This window comes from Canis aureus, chromosome 36 (genome assembly GCF_053574225.1).
Source record: "Canis aureus isolate CA01 chromosome 36, VMU_Caureus_v.1.0, whole genome shotgun sequence".
NCBI classification, from domain to species: Eukaryota; Metazoa; Chordata; class Mammalia; order Carnivora; family Canidae; genus Canis; species Canis aureus.
The window spans coordinates 17,164,412-17,182,807 of record NC_135646.1 but is presented as its reverse complement, the minus strand read 5'-3'; the positions used below and the strand labels follow the sequence as shown (position 1 = coordinate 17,182,807).

The 18,396-nt window shown below is 38.7% G+C and overlaps 1 protein-coding gene across 5 annotated transcripts in view; it reads left to right on the top strand.

Annotated features, from left to right (window-relative positions):
• PARD3B (par-3 family cell polarity regulator beta) overlaps positions 1-18,396 on the top strand; it is a 979,753-nt gene that overhangs the window by 528,963 nt on the left and 432,394 nt on the right. For all 5 annotated transcript variants that reach the window (XM_077885333.1, XM_077885331.1, XM_077885334.1 and 2 more), the window contains exons 7-10: positions 793-918; positions 3,044-3,402; positions 6,177-6,316; positions 7,399-7,527. In XM_077885333.1, the coding sequence (XP_077741459.1) occupies positions 793-918; positions 3,044-3,402; positions 6,177-6,316; positions 7,399-7,527 (754 nt within the window). The remainder of the gene's footprint in view (positions 1-792; positions 919-3,043; positions 3,403-6,176; positions 6,317-7,398; positions 7,528-18,396) is intronic.

The window sequence follows — 18,396 nt, the reverse complement described above, 5'->3', positions numbered from 1 at the left end:
AGATCTCCTATCCCTCCAGCCTGAGCATGGGAAACACCCACAGGTACTTGATTCAGGGGCACCGACAAATGGGACAGAACTGACTTTTAAACTGAGCAATATGGGGGCACCTGGGTGGCTCAGTGGCTGAGCATCTGCCTTTGGCTCAGATCGTGATCCTGGGGTCCTGGGATCCAGTCCTGCATCAGGTTCCCCGCGGGGAGTCTGCTTCTCCCTCTGCCTGTGTCTCTGCCTCTCTCTGTGTGTCTCTCATGAATAACTGAATAAAATCTTTAAGAAAATAAATAAATAAATAAATAAACAAACAAACAAACAAACTGAGCAATATGATCTGTGCATAAGTGTTTGCTTCTTAAAATGCCAACGACTGTAACAGGTAGTAAGACTGCAAAAAGCTATGATGAATGTCTGATCTTCTTTCATCATGAAGCTTCGAGGTATCTCGGCACTAACTCACACCTGTTACAGTCAGCCTGCTCCCTTCCCCAAACCGGGCACCTCCGCGTCCTCAGCTCCCCGGAGCTGTAGAGGCCCTTTCTAAGAATATCGCCAACAAGGCGATGGAGTCCTGAATCAGCGTACCCTAGGTCAGTATTTATGTGTCTGGCTTTCTCTTTTTGAGTGGATTTTTTTTTTCTCTAAGGATTTAAACAAGAAACAGTTGCCTGAATATAAAGCATAACTTCTTTCATAAGGAGAAATCAATACTTGCTTCTGAATAGTTGCAAATGAAGAAAAAAATTGGCCTATTATTATTCAGTAATTTTATTTCAACCTAAATTTTGCATTTAGGATCCTAGGACTCTTCATCCGCGGCATTGAAGAAAACAGCAGGTCCAAGCGGGAGGGACTGTTTCATGAAAATGAATGTATCGTAAAAATCAACAATGTGGACCTCGTAGACAAAACTTTTGCTCAGTAAGCATTTTTTTCCATTGTTTTATGTTCTGCAATTGATTCCTGAGATACTTTTAATCACTACTGGGCCCTCGATGATCAAAACTGTTGGCAGGATTTCTGGTCAGCCCCCTTTGAATGACCCCAGGACATCCTTTTTCGAAGGCATCTTATGTGTTGCCATCCTCAAAGGGGGCCTGCACGTGTCCCTGGTGGCCCCAAGAATAGGAAACTGCAGATACAGAGATCCTTGCCGCCTGGTTGTCTGTTTGCATCTTCGATAGACGGGTTTGTTTTGCTTGGGATATGGGTCAGTTAGACTGGTATTTAATGACTCTTTTCACAGACTGTTAGTTCAGCTTATTAATTAACTAGCTTTGTGTCAGCAGTCTTCCTTAAGCTACTTGTCTGTGAGAGACGTCTATGAGGACTCACTGAGTAATAGAAACAAATGAAAAAAAATTAAAATATTCTCCCTCAAGAAATCATTTTTCTGCATGTGAACATATTATAGGAATGGGTTCTTATAGCGAAGAATCGGAGTATGTGGCAGTCTGATGCATATTTTTTAAATGTATGTTGGCATTGCAATGGGGCTCTAGAACAAGGGAGTAAATACTAATTAATACTCTTTAGTAATGGCCACTGGATTCTCTTGTTTCTGACCAAAACAACTCATAGCATATATTCTCTGTAGCCATTCTCTGTCGATATTTGTGATTTTGGTTGGGGGGAGGGGGTGGTTGTACATGAGAGGAGGCTGTGGGCAGTGGCTGCTTAATGTGGAAAGAAATGAATTTCTTCAAATAAGAATGCCACCGAACTTTTTACAAGGACTGAGAGATATGCAAGGTGGAAACTGAGGCTCATAAAAATTCAACATGAAGGTAATGCAGAGTAGAAACTGACTCCCAGTCAGGGAGCTGGGCTGCCTCTGTGAGATCTTGTCCTCCTCCCCTTCGAACATGGAGAGCAAGCACTTCATTCGTAAGGTTGGGTGGGGGGGTAGTGAGTGTCAGGTAGTAGTAGGAATTGTGATTCATTATTATTTGATGTGGCTGCTACTGACAGAGACCTGAAATAAAGGTGCCCTAAACAAGATTTATATCCCCCACCCCCCAAGGACAAATAAGTGTGGAGGTGGGAGTCCAGGGTTGGTGTGGCAGTTCCACACGTGTCAGCCCAGGGGCATCTTCCATCTTTCTGTTTTGCCATCCTCACTAAGCGGCTACTCTCTTTAAGTTGTGCCATGGTCACTAGGGAGCTACTGGGGTTCCCCCATCACTCCTGAGTTTGGAGAAATAGAAGAAGAAGAAACTTTCTGGCTCCCAGCTTTCTTGTAACCCTATTATATAAATCTTACTGGCAAGAAAGGCTGGGATAGGGAGTTGTTTTACGTAGTCATGAAGCATAAGGATGAAGGAGAGAAATGCTAGTAGGAAATCTGAGAAAAACACCAAATGCTAAGACAAAAAAGTAGGAAAAAAAAAATACAGGTACTATATAATAGAATAACAGGTACTATATAATAAAATAGAATTGATAATTCACTATGATATTGGGCACAGCCAATACACCAAATATCACCATGAGGAAATGTTTGTGTCAGAATTAAAATTCTGGAACACACCCCGTTTTAGAGAGGATCTGTTCTTTAGAAGAAAGCCCTAAAAGGAAACTAATTCAATCAATACTACACAAGGATTTTTTTTTTTTGTCTAAAATTAAAGTTTGCTTTTATGCTTACTTTAGCAATGGCTCCTGGTTGGGTTTACAGATTGAGAAATACTTAAAAACTATGAGTCACTGGACAAGTTATCTTATCACTCCGAGCCTCAGTTTCCTAGTTTTGTAAAGTAAGAGTGAATTGTACTTACCTAACATGAAATGAGATTAAGGAAGTTGTCAAAAAGATCCAATGAGAGGATTGTGCACGCTACTAAGGCATGTGTAGCCCCGTGTCAGGGCACCTCGTGGGCAAGTCGTAAGTGGTTAATTCATATTTAGTTTGCGGTCATCCTGGGGGTAACAGTGACAGTTTCTCCCATGCTCACACTGATGTGCTGCCCCCGTTGTCATGATGTGGGGTGCTTTACGTGGCATGCTAGGATGTGGATTGTTATGTATTTCCTGACTCTCTTTGAAGGGCTCAAGATGTCTTTCGTCAGGCGATGAAATCTCCAAATGTGCTCCTCCATGTGCTTCCACCGCAAAACCGTGAACAGTATGAAAAATCAGTCATTGGGCCGCTTAACATTTTTGGTAACAATGATGGCGTTTTGAGAACAAAGCTGCCACCTCCGGTCCATGGAATATCAGCAACAAAAACTGTAAATCTCACAGGAACAGGTAGTCCTGAAGAGGATGCATTGACTTCTTTGCAACAAAGCAAGAGCCCCCGAGTACCAAGACAGGGTAGGAAGCCATCCTCTCCTTCACTCTCCCCTCTCATGGGATTTGGCAGCAAGAAAAATGCAAAGAAAATTAAGATTGACCTAAAGAAAGGTAATTATTAAATTATGCTTAATAGCATTCTATTATTGTAACATGTAAAATTGGTTAAGAGAAATGCATTAAGGCTAATTTCGTTAATTCTCCCTTAGTTTAATTGTATCAAAGAATAGATTTAAGTAGGTAACTTAAATTTCGTGGAATTGTACTACATTCTTATTCTTTTCTTCTGGAGAGTATAGATTGTTTTTAAAAAAAGTGATAAAGACAGGTTGGGAAATGGAAAGAACCATTGCAAACTTGAGAGAAACACAGTAAGAAAGAAGCACTGAAATTCAGTTGAACCCTGTTTTGAGCAAGATTAGTGATTTTTGTAGCACCTTTAGGTCAACTCTAAAAAGCCAGTATATTGTTTCTGGTTCTCTAAGACAGTTTTATACCAGCAAAATATTTAGTTCTCAAAAGGCAAATATGTGATAATCATAATTGATAATTATTACATATAATTATATAATTGAAATTCCGCCAATTCAACATTGCAAACAATTTTTCAAAACATACTTAATTTCAAAAGCGTGTAGAGTATAACCTTGTCTTCATCTTTTCCAGCATTTCTATGCAATTCAAGCCCAGATAAATAAGACTAGACATGTGTATACATATTTATGCAATATTATACATATACACAAATAAACATTCATACACTTCTGTGCTTTTATTTTAACCTCCTGATAATCCCTTCCCCCACTGCAGCCTTCTGCAATCTGATGTGATTTTCAAGACTAAGTTCAAAAGAAGCCAAGATCTCTCAAATTTTTGTCTGAATTAATAGAGAATTTAATGATCACAGGGTAGTTTTAAAATATTTATTAACATATATCAAAATAACATGTACCTTTAATTAGACTGTAGTGGTTATTCTGAAAGATCCTCTGGTCAGAATTTTCTCCCCCTTAAGAATTCTGTACTGAGAATAAACTGTATTGACTAGGAGGTACAAATTCACCAGAGTGCTTAGCAATTAGGCTTTTTTTTTTTTTTTAAGATTTATTTATTTATTTGAGAGTGTGCAGGCATGTGTGCACATGAGCAGGGGGTAGGGGCAAAGTGAGAGGAAGAAAGGGAATCTACAAGCAGACTCCCCATTGAGCACAGAGCCGGACTTGGGGTTCTATCCCAGGACCCTGAGGTCATGACCTGAGCCAAAACCAAGAGTTGACCACTTAACTGACTGAGCCACCCAGGAGCCCTTTGACTTTTTACATAAATGCATCAGTTGTTTTTTGTACAAAATATCCAGCTATGTAGAAGACATGGGGTTGAATGCTTTGAGGATAGGTAGATCAGACATAGAAGGTTACTTTAAGAATCCATCAGAAAGGGGTGCCTGTGCGGCTTAGTTGGTTGAGTGTCCACCTTCGGCTCAGGTTATGATCCTAGAGTCCTGGGATGGAGCCTGACATCAGGCTCTCTGCTCAGCAGGAGCCTGCTTCTCCCTTTCCCTCTACTTGTTGCTCCACCTGCTTCTACTCGCTAGTGTTCTTTCTCTCTGTCAAATAAATGAAGAAAATCTTAAAAAAAAAAAAAAGCCATCAGAAGGCCTTGAATGCAAAAATAAAGAATACGACATCACAAATGTACTCTGGGAAACTTAATCTGACAGCGAAAAGGTACGAAAAAGATCAAACAGCAAAGGATCAGTAAAGGATACATTGCATCTGTCTTAATATAGTCTATGTGCCTTCCCTCCTGATTGCATGTAGGAGGAGAGAGAGGAATTGCAGATGGCTTGTTCAATGGTGATGCCATTACTAAAATTCCAGAGTTTTGGTAGATGAATATATGTGAAAAGATCAGGATCTGAATTGGAGGAGTTTCATTGTGAAGTTTGAAATGCTGGTGAACATGTGTACATGGTCATATTAAGGAAGCTGACCCCAGAGAGATTAGGGCCAAAGAGATTTAGGTATCATCCATAGGGAGATGGTGTTGGAGCCAGGAGCTGGCCAAGGCAGAGAATCTTGAGACCAAATTGTTCCAGGGCAGATCCTTGGGGAATATCTATGTTCATGTGGGAGAACAGTGGGTAAGAGAGGGTGAGAGACATGATGGGTTCGGAGAGGTAGGAAAATAGTCAAAAAACAAAGATATGAAAACAAAGATGGGGGACATTAATTTCAAAAAAAAAACTCAGTGAGAAGTGTCAAAGCTAGAGAAAGGGACAATGCAGAACAGAAAAATAGTGGATGTGGTCTTGAGTAGATCATTGGTGGTGGAAGGCCGAGGAAGAAGTAAGATTGAAGTGAGAATTCTGTAGGGCAGAGATATCTGAGCATACCTTCAGATAATGTGGAAACCACATACTTGGAGAAAGAGAGAATCAGATGCAAAAGAATGGGCCAGCCAAATGTGAGGGAGGGAGCAAGGGGGGTGCAGCACACGAGGAGGAAGCAAGACCCAGCTGTGGGGAGCTGCAGGGTGGCTAGCTGAGTGAGTGCCTGACACAACTCATGGCAGACAGCCTCTGGCTACTCGTGGTTTACTGAGAAATCAATCTCCTGAGTTTATGGATAACATGTGGCATTTCTTCTGGGACCTCAATAAACGAAAGTGTTACACATCTGCATTGCGCCCTAAATTCACTTTGAAACCATCATAACCTGTCAGGAACTATAATCTTTATTTGCAACAAGAACAACTGAAGTGTATTTAAAATATTTGCTGGAATGTAAATATTTTACTTATTCTACATTAGTCTAAATTAGGTAAGTTTTACTGTAAGGTTTCTACTTAAGGTGACCATGCATTTTCCTGGTCTTACGCACTAGGCCCTGAAGGTCTGGGTTTCACGGTTGTCACCAGAGACTCTTCCATACATGGGCCTGGTCCCATTTTTGTAAAAAACATTTTACCAAAGGGAGCAGCAATAAAAGATGGCCGCCTGCAATCAGGGGACCGAATTTTGGAGGTAAGACTTAGAATTAATATCTTCAATAAAGTAACCTTGATGTTTAAATAAATATATCAATATTTATATTTGAATGTAAAATATTACAAATTATCACTTGTAGACAATAAGGACTTTCATTATAAAAAAATTGAGTCAGTGAGAAGCCTAACTTCTAAGGTCAGTGATATAAGGACAAGTAACACTAAAAACTTTTCTCTGTCTTCTCTGTCTTCTATCTCTTAGGGTCCCTGGGGAATTTATATCAAATCCAGGAATTCATCATTCCTGGATTACAGCCAAACTCTGATAACAGTTCTCTTTAACTTTTCCTAGGGATGGGCCAACCTGTCTCAGGTTGATCTATGCCTATAAAGAAGTATTTGGAACTACGCAAAGCAAGAGACTTTTCCCCCCATGTATTTTTGTTTGATAAGCATTATCTTCTTACCTAAATATGTATTGTCAGCTTACCTTTCAAGAAATCTTCCTCACTGAAACTGACTGGTTCTATTTAACTTTCTCATGGCATGGAAGTAACACTCTAGATTCTAAATTATGGAAGAAGATGTACCAAATGACTAATATAGCTCCAAAGTATAATTTCTAATAATCTGTGATAAACTGGAGACTCTAATTTTCTAAACATGGAGATCACCATTTAATTATAACAAAGAACTTGCCTCCAAAGTAATTTGCCATGTGATTATGGTCCATTTCTTGTTTTTTTTGTAGTAGGCAGAAAATGGTGCCAGTTCAGTACCTGAAATCCACTTCTTTCTTCTTTAAGAAATCATTCTCTACTGTCAGTTTGATTTTCCCCTCATAAGAATGTGATATCTTAGGAGAAACTTCTCACACTGCTTACTATCTGAAATGATCTAGCACCATAATAATGATGGTCAGTATAACTACTTTGAACTTAGTTGGTTTGGAACCATGTGTTCAACATGGTTGAACATGTTGTTCAACATGAAACCATGTTTTCATCTTTTCTGAGCTTTATTGACGTAAGAGACCATCTACTACTTACTTTCAGAAACCATCTAGGGTAGAAGGAGATGGAAAGTGTCGTAATCTGTTCATATGATGGCATCCATTAGGTAAATGGCAGAGATGTCACGGGGCGAACTCAGGAAGAGCTCGTGGCCATGCTGAGGAGCACCAAGCAAGGAGAGACAGCATCACTGGTCATCGCCCGTCAAGAAGGAACTTTTCTTCCCCGAGAGCTGGTAATGTTCAAGTCTTAATGAATCCTCAATGCAGAGTTTAGTGTACCCAGTGAATTCATAATAGCCGAGAGATCAGTTTTAAGTCACAGGTTTCATTTGTAATAAGAACCGAATCACATGAAGAGTATTGTGTCCCATCTGGGGTTATCATGGCTTTATGATGTTAATGCAGTGAGTTGGACATATGCCAATAGTGCTTCTGGGGTACAAATACAAACACCCTTTTAAGGAAGCAATTTAACAACATTCAACTAAATAAAATATACTTTGAGTGTGTGCTCTATGTTAGCTTTATGCAAAACACAGTCAGCAAAAATGGTTGTGGGGCCACCTTAATGTAATTTGCAGTCTAAATGGAAATAAAATATAACCAAGTATTCAAAACGATGAAGGTGATGAAAAAGAACTGTAGGGTGCTATAGTAACATGTAACAAGGAATTTAACCTTGTCGTGAGGGCTGGGAAATGTATTCTGAGGAAGAGAGTTTTAAAGTCTTGTTAAAAGTGTATGCTCTTTGACCTACTAACTACTCTTCTAGGAATCTGTCCTAAACTGATCATCAAAGATGTGGAAAAACTTCATGTACATTGATTTTTTTTTTCTCAAGTCCTTTTTATTATAGTGATCTGTTAGGCACTGTACAACCATATGGTAGGTATTGGTTAGATAAATAACTAGATAGCTCTCCAGTGAAATGTCATGGTTACTCAAAATGGTCTCTTTGACAAACTGATCATAATATGAGAAAATGTTCATAGTACATTAAGTAAAAAAGTAGTATATAAAGATGATATATGCAGCATGATCAAATTACAGTAAAATATCTTTTTTAAAAAATCCAAAGAACTGACAAGAGATGGACCCACAATGTTGAGATTATGTGAGATTTTAATTTTCTCATTTTTAAAATAATGAACACATATTACTTTATTATTGACATATATATTTAAGAAGGCTATACAAAATCCACCTGACTTTTATAACTCATAATAAAAAGGAATAAATGTGGAAAAATGACTTTTAATTACCCTTTTATTTTTATTTTATTTATTTTGAATCTATATAAGAAATGACAAAGGTACATATAGGTAACATGTTAGATTCCCAGAGTTAGATCATCAGAACCGGTAGGCCTTAGTTGAGAAAACTCACTGGAGTTAGCTTGGAAAAGAGAAAGTTTAGGACACATTTTTATTATTGCTAACAAGGATGTATGGAGTTATCGTGTGGATTAAAAAGTAGACTTACAATGTTTCTTGAGGTAGTTTCTATCCATTAACATACTTGTGTATTAATCTAACAATTTACTAAGTAAATGCTGTTCACTAAGTTGGAGGTTCTGGGGATACAAAAATAATTAAGACTCATTTCCTGCCCTCCTTGACTTGGTACCAGAACAAATATTTGGAAGTGATAATGTTACAAGTTACAATAGTTTCTGACTGTTGGAGCTGTCCAGGAAGAAAACAGGCAACTTAGAATATTGGAACAGAGCCAGCCTCACCATCTGTCAGAGATGCGCTAGAAAAAATTCTCCCATCGATAAGGTGAGAAGACTAGATGAAGTCTAAGATATCTCCTCTAAGCCTAATATTGTACCTATGTTTATATTCATAATCAAATATACAGCCTTCCTGAATCACCTCTTTCATATATTAATGCTTCCTACTATTGACCGAAGGACCTCCTTCCCACCACTTTTCCAGGCCTTCCTTCTCTTTCCCATCATCTTCTCCATTTTGCCTCTTGCCCTATTGAATGCTCAGTAAAACAGAGAAGGGAAGAAGAATGGGTAGTATAAGACATAAAGACTATATTCTCCCCTTCTTTCCTCTACTTGACTCCTCCATTGCCAGCCATCTTGCAAGGAAGAACCTTGCATTTCTCATTTCCTCACTTAGGCTTTTTAGTCTTCCTAAAAAGAAATGCTGCAGAAACTTGGAGTTCAGATTTTTTTTTTCTAAAATGCAGATGGGTTTTTCTTTCAATCCTTTATTTATCCAAAGACAGCGGTCTTTCTCTACAAGGATTACAGAATAAAGCAATTAGAAAGAGGCAACATGTATATAGAACAGGAAACCCTTCACTTCTTGTCCAACTCTTGGTTGCATGAGATAAAACTTAGAAAACTTTGGTGGGACTATGTACTTACATCAGGAATGGGAGAACCAGGAAAGAAGTTCTGACCATGTATTCTTTTGAATTATGGTCCTGGAATGAGTGAAATCCTGCATAGAAAGAGAAACATTCCAGGGGAGCCAGCATGGCTCAGTCATTAAGCCTCTGCCCTCAGCTCAGGTCATGATCCTGGGGTCAAGCCCCTCATCAGGCTCCCTGCTCAATGGGGAGTCTGCTTGTCCCACTCCCATTGCCCCTCCCCTCTGCTTGTGTGCTGATGCTCAGTCTCTCTCTCTTTTCTCACACATGCATGCTCTCTCGAATAAATAAAGAAAATCTTTAAAAAAAAGGAAGAGAAAGAAATATTCCAGTCAACAAAAGAACCTAATATCAGAGCTCCAGCTAAGAACTCACACCCTAATGAGGCCTTAGTTTACCATCTAATAGTTCCTTTTACCCCTTTGCCAAGTCTTCTAGAATTCCTAACTTGGCAGCTAATCCTTCCTCCTGGAAGCTCCCTCCTTCCCCCAGGCAAGGCGGAGAGGAATACTGACCTTACCCGGATTGAAACTGAATGCTTTCTCAATCACAGACAATTGCATCTGAAAGTTAATGAATGTAAAAATAGAATTTTCAGAGTAAAGAGGGCTGAAAGAATCAGTATATCCAACTCTAATTTTGCAGATGAGAAAACAGAGATTCAGTGTGGCGGAGTAATCTATTAATGGTCCCACCCTGCTTGGGAACTAGAGGCATAGGATTCTTAACACTTGGTGCATTGTCTCTGGAGTTCAACTCTGGAAGCTCAACATCACACAATGTTTCTGTGTGATCTAGAGCAGCTCACAAAATTATTCCAAGGCTCAGTTTCCTTATCGATCTCATGAGATTGTCGTGAAGATTAAAAGAGATCATACATGCAAAGCTCTTGGCATAGTTCCTGGCCAATTATAAGTCTTCACTATATGTCAGCTATAATTCTGCTAGTACCTTGCCACTTCAGTAGTATTAAACACAATAAAAGTACAATACTATACTTTAGATACCTTTTGGAGAAAATAGATCTATTCAGGCTTGCCTGGGATTAACCACTATTTTAAACATTGATTTTTTAATTATCATTTAAAAAAATATATATTGCTGTCCAAAATACTGAATTACAAAAAAAAAAAAAAAGAAGAAGAAGAAGAAGAAGAAGAAGAATTTGTGTGTGTTTGAAACTAAATCCATAAGTCAGGCAGCCTGTGTGTTATTAGTTCACTCTCATTTAATAGAATTGAGTGAAATTTGATTTCTATCCCAGAAAGTGACATCATAGGCCAAACCCCCCAGGGAGCATGTTAAATTAATTGTGCAACTGTGAGATTATGAGTGCAAATAAATTATTTGTTCTCATTGTTTTTTAGTTTTATAACCAAATTTGCAAGGCATGTGGTCAGTATCCCTTCTCCTAGAATTCTCTGGCAAACAGTATAGACTCTTTAAAGAATATCTGACTTCTAATTATCTAAATATGTGGAATATTCTTTGTAACCACAGCAAAGCAAGGCCTTTGAGGATTATAAGCACCAAGTCATGTAGACCCAGAACCTTGGTTTCTGGAATAGTATTCTTTGTCCAGCCCAGATACCTTCCTTGAGTGCTAAGAGGCAAGAACCATACAGGAAGTTTAAAGAGAGGTCCTGTTTGGCATGCACAGCACTGTGTCACTGTGAGTTACTTCATAGTGTGACATGCACGGGACTATTTGGAAAAACAGAATGAAGAACAGTGTAGTTTATGACACATCTCTGTATTTTCCTTTCAAAAAAAGAAAAAAAAAACTGGAGGTGTTACCACTTTGGTCTCTTCTCTCTTATCATGACTGATGCACACACTTGACTTTCCATTGAAAATCTGGCAGGATGAAGGAAGGACAGCACTTCCTGCTTTTGTCTTATTCTATCTCCTTTGAAGAAAACAAACCGTGTTTACTGTTTTCCTCTTTTGAGAAACCATCCTCTCGCTTTTCTGAAGCCTTGCTGTTTCACGAGCTGGATCCCCTCTTAGCTGCACCGCTCCGCCTGGTTTCCTACTGGTAGGTAAATCTTCCTACTTCCTCCTTATCTTAGCATCTTGTAAAGTCTTAACACTTACAGCCAAGGGAGCCCGTCGTCAGCAGTTAGACAGGAAGTCCCGATTTAGGGTGGTCTCTCTCAGATGTGACCCTCTGTCATTCCAAAGGCCTGAGCACCCATTCATTTCCTGATCATTTCTCCTGACCTGCTACTAATTTCGTTTCATGCCTTCCCTCCTGAGCAATTGGTCAGCGTCACAAATGGAGCAGTGCATTTAGCCAACCTTCGTTCCAACTGTGGCAGACTGGGTTGAACATCAAATGAGAAGAATTCATGTACTAGCATCACAACTATTTAAGCCCTTTCTGGTATCTTTACCAAAGGAACTGTGTTTCAAAGGTAATCTTTCCAGAATCCCAAGCTGGAAGACCCTCTGATGTCTTCACCCCCTGACTGGGTGAGAGTTTATTAAAGAGGTGTTCACATAAGGAACATTTTTGCAAAAGGGACTCTGAGATTAGTGTTGGTAATAGAATCCCAAGGTGAAGCTGCTGTGCCTGCGTCTGCACTTGATCACTCTGCCACTTAATCAGTGCTTTGTTTGGTGTGTTCAGTGAGAGACATGTTCGACGTTCTCTTCCATCTCTGACGCCCAAAATACTTGTGCAGAGCTTTAGTTTAGGCAAGATCATGAAAAACTAAAGGTTTTCTATTGATGTCATGCTTCTATTTTTTTTTTTTTGAGAGCTTCCGAGAGAGTGGGAATGTGAGAGAGAGACTGTGTTGTTTATCACGTAGGTGCATGTACAGCCAACACACATGTGAATGTCTTCTTTCATTTATTGGGGAGAAAAAAAATTGTGCCATTTCTTTGTTAACCTCTTTAATGTTTCATGTTCTGACCTGCTGCCTTATCTTTAAATTATCCTGAAAATCACAGCAACCCCTGGTGGGTAAAGCGAGCTGAGAACATTTCAAATGTATTTATAATTTCTACCTGCCAAGTTTGCCTGCTATTAAATGCTGGCCTCTGCAAGTGGGATTAACTATATTTCAAGCAAGGAAGTTTCTCCTGCCTGGCATGACTGAGATCCAAAAGGCGGCCAGCCATGTTTGTCATGCCGATTTGATCTTCACATAGAAATAATTGCTTTTGCTGAGGAAAAAAAAAAAATAATACACATGCACCTGTATGTGGACACTCCCCAAACAGCTGCTGAGTTTAGTGTGGTCCAGCGCTGCCATATTTACTGATCCCTGTGGCTGCCTTTGCAGTGACACGTGGCTCCCACTCCTTTACTGTTTATCTTCTTATGAAGTGAAAAATTCATACCTTCAGATGTCAAATTATTTAATATCATAAATCATGAAAGATTTTTCGTTTGAAATCTTAGATGAACCTCATTTAACTGATATATTATTTTATTCCCTTTGGCTATTAGATTCAAATGATTCCATGCTTAATTAACCAAGGTACTTAAGGAAGAATGAATATTATAGCAGCTATTTGTGGATAAGTAGCAGAAATTGAAGGATGATTTCAGAATGATTTGTCTACCTAAACCAAAGTGCAGGAGTTGTGTTTTGGAATTTAAATAATTATGCAGAAATCAAAACGCAGCCATATTTTATGGATTCTCCAAAGAACACAGGTCTTGTGACTTAAGATGGAGTCCTTGCTAAAATATAGTCTCCGTTTCTGCTTCTCTCTACAATATTTTTTCCCAGCTTAGTGCAATTCCATTCAAGCAGTATTCATCTAATCCTAGCCAAGGTTCTGCAACATGAACTCCAGAGATGAATAAGATGTGTTTGTGTCCTCAAGGAGCTTCTAGCCCTATAAAGAAGAGTTATGAGTTGATCAGATTATTCACTGAAGTGTTATGGGGATGCAAAGTTATGGGACCAAGGAAACCTTTAAAAACATCACAGTATTTGAGAAAGGTCTTAATTGAGTAGGGTTTTAAAATGCAGAGCTACAGAGGGGAGGAAAACAGCATCTTCAAATACTCTGAGATTAGAAAACATAAAATACATCAGGAGGATAGTAGGCAGCCCAGCTTATCAGCTTACTGGCAAGAGCTAATGTGAGAAAGTGTATTGTTTGGAATAAACTAGAAGAGGTGAAAAGATGTTCAGATACTTGCTAAGAGCTTATTGTATTTGGCTATAATGTAATCATTAGGAGCCTGGGATCTGGGATCAGTCAGAGCTGGGTTGAATCCTGCCTCTACCACTGATTGGCTGAATGGTCTTGATTAAGTTACTTACCTGAGCCCAGCATCACCCCTAACTCAGGGATCAGGGTATTGTTTACCTAAGAGAGTGTCAGCATTGGAGATGTGTGTAAAGTACTTAGGGTACAGAATGTAGAGTGGGAATCCCTGCTTTGCAATCTTACTCAACCTCTGTGTCTCAGTTACCTCATTTGTCAAATGTGGATAATAATAGCACCTATCTTGTAGGGTTCTTGTGAGAATTAGCTGAGCATAGATGCTAATACATGGTGAGTGTCAAATAATGTTATCTTCTGTTGTTATTTCCTGTGCCTGGGTACATACTATATGCTCAGAAAATATCTGCTGACTGAATAAATGAAAGCTACACATTATTAAAGCAGATGACATTAGAAGGCTGGAAAAGGTATTGCTAACGGCACTGTGGTTCCTTCCTACTCTATGTCTAATCTGTATCTAATGCATTATCCTTCCTGATACAATTATTTTAAGCCAAATAAAAATAATATGCAGAGATTTCCTTAAATTTCAAAGCATTAGCAATCTTTGGTTATAGCTACACAAGACAGGATAGGGATAGTGTTAAGACAATGTAAATGAGGGATGCCTGGGTTAAGCATCTGAGTCTTGATTTCAGCTCAGGTCATGATTGCAAGCTTAGGAGATCCAGCCCCCCAGTGGACTCACACTCTGTATGTGGAGCCTGCTTAAGAGTCTCTCCCTCTTCTTCTGCCTCTCCCAACCTTAAAAAAAAAAAAAAAAAAAAAAATCCAGACGATAAATGTTGATTTAAGTAGTTTAAATTATCATGAATACATTTGCATAATCTAGTTGTAGTTTACTTGTAAAGATGTATACTGTACACAAACAATAAGTATCATTGCCTAATATTTTAAAATACTAGATTTCTTTTAAATGTTAAAAGTATTTTAAAGTATTCTTTAAGTGCTTTAATCTCAGTTGAGGTTCTCAGTTTGAGAACTCAGTGAGGTTCTCAAAGTGTGGTCTCAGATCAACAGGATACCATTACCTCGGAATTTGTCACACCTGTGAATTCTCAGGCTCCTTTCAGACCTGAGGAATCAGAAACTCTAGGATCTCAGCTAAAGATGTATTTTGACAAGCCCTCCAGATGGTTCTGGTGCTTACTCAAGTTTGAGAAGTGTTGGAATAGTGGTTTTGTTATAAAGGACACAAAGGCCTATAGCATAACTTAGTGACTGTAACTGACTAGTTCCAATAACCAAATTTTCAACTTTTTCTTTCTGTTCTGCAAACAATTTTTTGCTCTGGGAAAAATACCCTGTGAAAATTTGAGACCAATTGAGTTGCATCTCTTTGGTCATGTGCCTCTCATTTTGGCAAAGGGCCAGTGCTGAGCACAATCCGGTTACTCAACTCAATTACACCTGATTCATTTAGGCAAACTCAATTGTACTTGACTTTTTCAGGCCCGACTCGATTGTGCTTTTAAATTTCCACACTCAATTTGATTGTGCTCAAAATTTGTTGTGTGCCACCTTGTAACTTGTAGATTTAAACACATACCAAAGAGAAGTGCTTCTAGGGCAGTTTAGAAGATTGGGTTGATATTTGTTTGCAGTTACACCTCTGTCCCTTCTCCCTTCCTCTCTGTCTCCAAGAGGGGATGCTATAGGGTAAGATATGCTCCTTTGGCCCCTTACATGGACCATGTTCTACACTCCCCCATACTGCTATGGTCGGACTCATGGCAAAGATTTCAGAGCTCCTGAGAATGTGATCCTCATTTACTGTCTCAAAGCAACTATGTTTAGCTATTACTATCTGTCTTAAAAATCATGAAAATGAGGCACAGAGACATTGCTCCTTACCAAAATTTACATTGTCAAAATCTGAATTTTTTTTTTTTTTTTAGATTTCTACCTCACCAAATTGAGCATCACACCTTCCTTCAGTTGTGCTGTGTACCAAGTGACTAGGTCCTTAATCTTTGCCAAGTTTTTGAATGCGTTCAATAACCCACATGGCTGAGGGATTAGCCGTCATGGGCTACTCCCTGGGAAGTACTTATACCTGAAAGAATTGTACTGAACCCTTGTCAGCAAAATCTAGTCTTGATAAAATAGATGATGATAAATGCTCTGGTTCAGCATTATTAAAACAGATGGAGGAAGTGCTGGCCATTTTGCCTGGTTGTATGGCTTCCAGGTGTCAGAATGAAAATACTTAATGACTTTTATCACAAGACTGGTTTTGTTGGAGACTGGAAGGTAGTGGAAGAAGAAGTGTTCTCTGCTGAAAAGGAGCTCTCGTGACATTTCAGAGAACTGGGGCCTAATTACATTTTCCTGCAGTGTTAAGGATGAAGGGCCATGAGATCCGGCTGCACTCTCATGCCACAAGACGTATGTCTTATTAGTGGCCACAGTGACCATGATTAGGCTTCTGGAGGTTAGATTAAAAAGAAGAATTTTCTAAACATACATGTTTAAACAGCTCAGAAAAAGTAATATTGTAACCAACCACAGATTATATCCTTCTTATTATCCAGTTAGCCAAATGTTTCCAATAATTCATGCCAGCTGTTGATATGGAGCAGCTGGATGAGGAGGTGGCTACATAACTTGGGGGATGACCTTGATTTGCTTAATTACCTCTCTGCCTGTGATCAGTGCGTTTGTTAAGGTACATTTGGTGTAAGATAAGGAAATGCATTCATTTTGTAAAGGATATTTAAAGATTAAGAGAAAAAAGTTATATCCTTAATTGATCGTGGTTGACTCTCCAGCTGTTAATAAAGTAAATACCGTACTTGTGAAACCGCCACTACAGTCCATTTCATTTTGAAAGTGTATTTAGAGGTTTGAACATGTTTCATCTGCCTGTTTTTCAGGAAAATGTGTGATCTTTATCATTAAAGAATATCAGCTGAAGATTGCTACTTCTTTTTTTTTTTTTTTTCCCTTTCCTCCTAAGGGCTGATAAAACAGAGATAGACACTTAGATCACAATCTGTTGCCACTTACCTCTTCCTATGCCCCGTCCCCAAAGATTCTCTGGGCAATGACTTTTAAATATGTTCTCATTATTTTTAATGAGTGTGCAGAACATATGACGCAGAATGCACGAATAGATAGGTGCCCTTGTACTGAACTTGTCAGATATAATAAAATGTTGAAGGAGTTAAGATGCATTTTCCTTTAAGATATTATAATTATTTAAATTAAGATGCCCAAGTACAAATCACATGGTATTTCAGCTCCTGTTGCTGCCTAAATGAGGCCCCACCGCCATCCTAGTTCTCCCTTTAAAAAGAATGTTTAATCACAAATGTTAAAAAGACAAAAGAACATTTAATATTGTTATGTCTCTTTAAGTTTACCCTTCTTTAAATCTGCCCTGATGGCAGGATATTCAATTATAAACGAGTTCAATTATGTTTCCTGGCCACTTATTGAGTTATGTGAAGGACTTTTATCACCTAGTCTTTCCGTAATTAATTCTTTGCATTTCTTAAAGGCTTAGGACCAAAGGAAGGATTGTTTAACAGCTTGAAATGTTTCAGTTTTCTTACATTTCCTCATTCTCTCCTTTTCCTTCCTCTCTTCTTTCTTCTGACCTATCATCCTGCCTTTCTGGAAGTAAATAATACTCAGTGCAGTATCTATTACAGAATATATTTATTTCTGCATTACATTTCTACGTTAAGATGCCAGGTGGTGATGAAGAGGAAGATAATGGTACATTACATTAAATTACATTAAAATGCCAGGTGGTGATGAAGATGGAGGTAACTAAAGGTAGGAGAATAGAGAAAAATATCCTTAAGAACAGCAAATCTCTGCTTGATAGTCATTATTCGTCAATATTGGAGTCCATTTTATGGAACTCTTGGCCTTAGCACCCTGCAAGGGAGTTACAGACTTTCAAATTAACTTGAAAGTGCTTACTTTCTCCCTCCTCTCCTTCCTAGAAGCTACATATTTCATCTGTAGACACTTGACTTCCCACTGGAGGGGAAGAACACACAGAAACAAACAAAAACTAAACAAAACAAAAACCTCAAAATGGCAAAACACAAAAACACCCAAGCAACATATCTTACCAGTTACTTGCTTATATTCCATCTCCTTGAGACCAAGTGTTTCTTTCTTTGGCACTCTAGAGAGATTTGGATTCAGGAGAATTGTCTGCCCTCTACTTCCCTTTATTTCTGGGTCCATGCTGATGATAAAAGGACTCAGTTGAAAAAAAAAAAAAAAAAAGGGACCCAGTTGTTCGACTAAATGCCTATTATTCCCAGGTTAGCTGATCAAATATTTGTCAAACATTTTTGGTGCTAGATGCTGTGCCCACACACTGTGTGTTCTAAAATGTACTAAGAAATGATCAACTGAGGATCTGAACTCCAAGAATTTCTAAGACAATCCTGAGTGTCATTAGAGAAAAAAGAGTATAGCATGCTACCTATCAT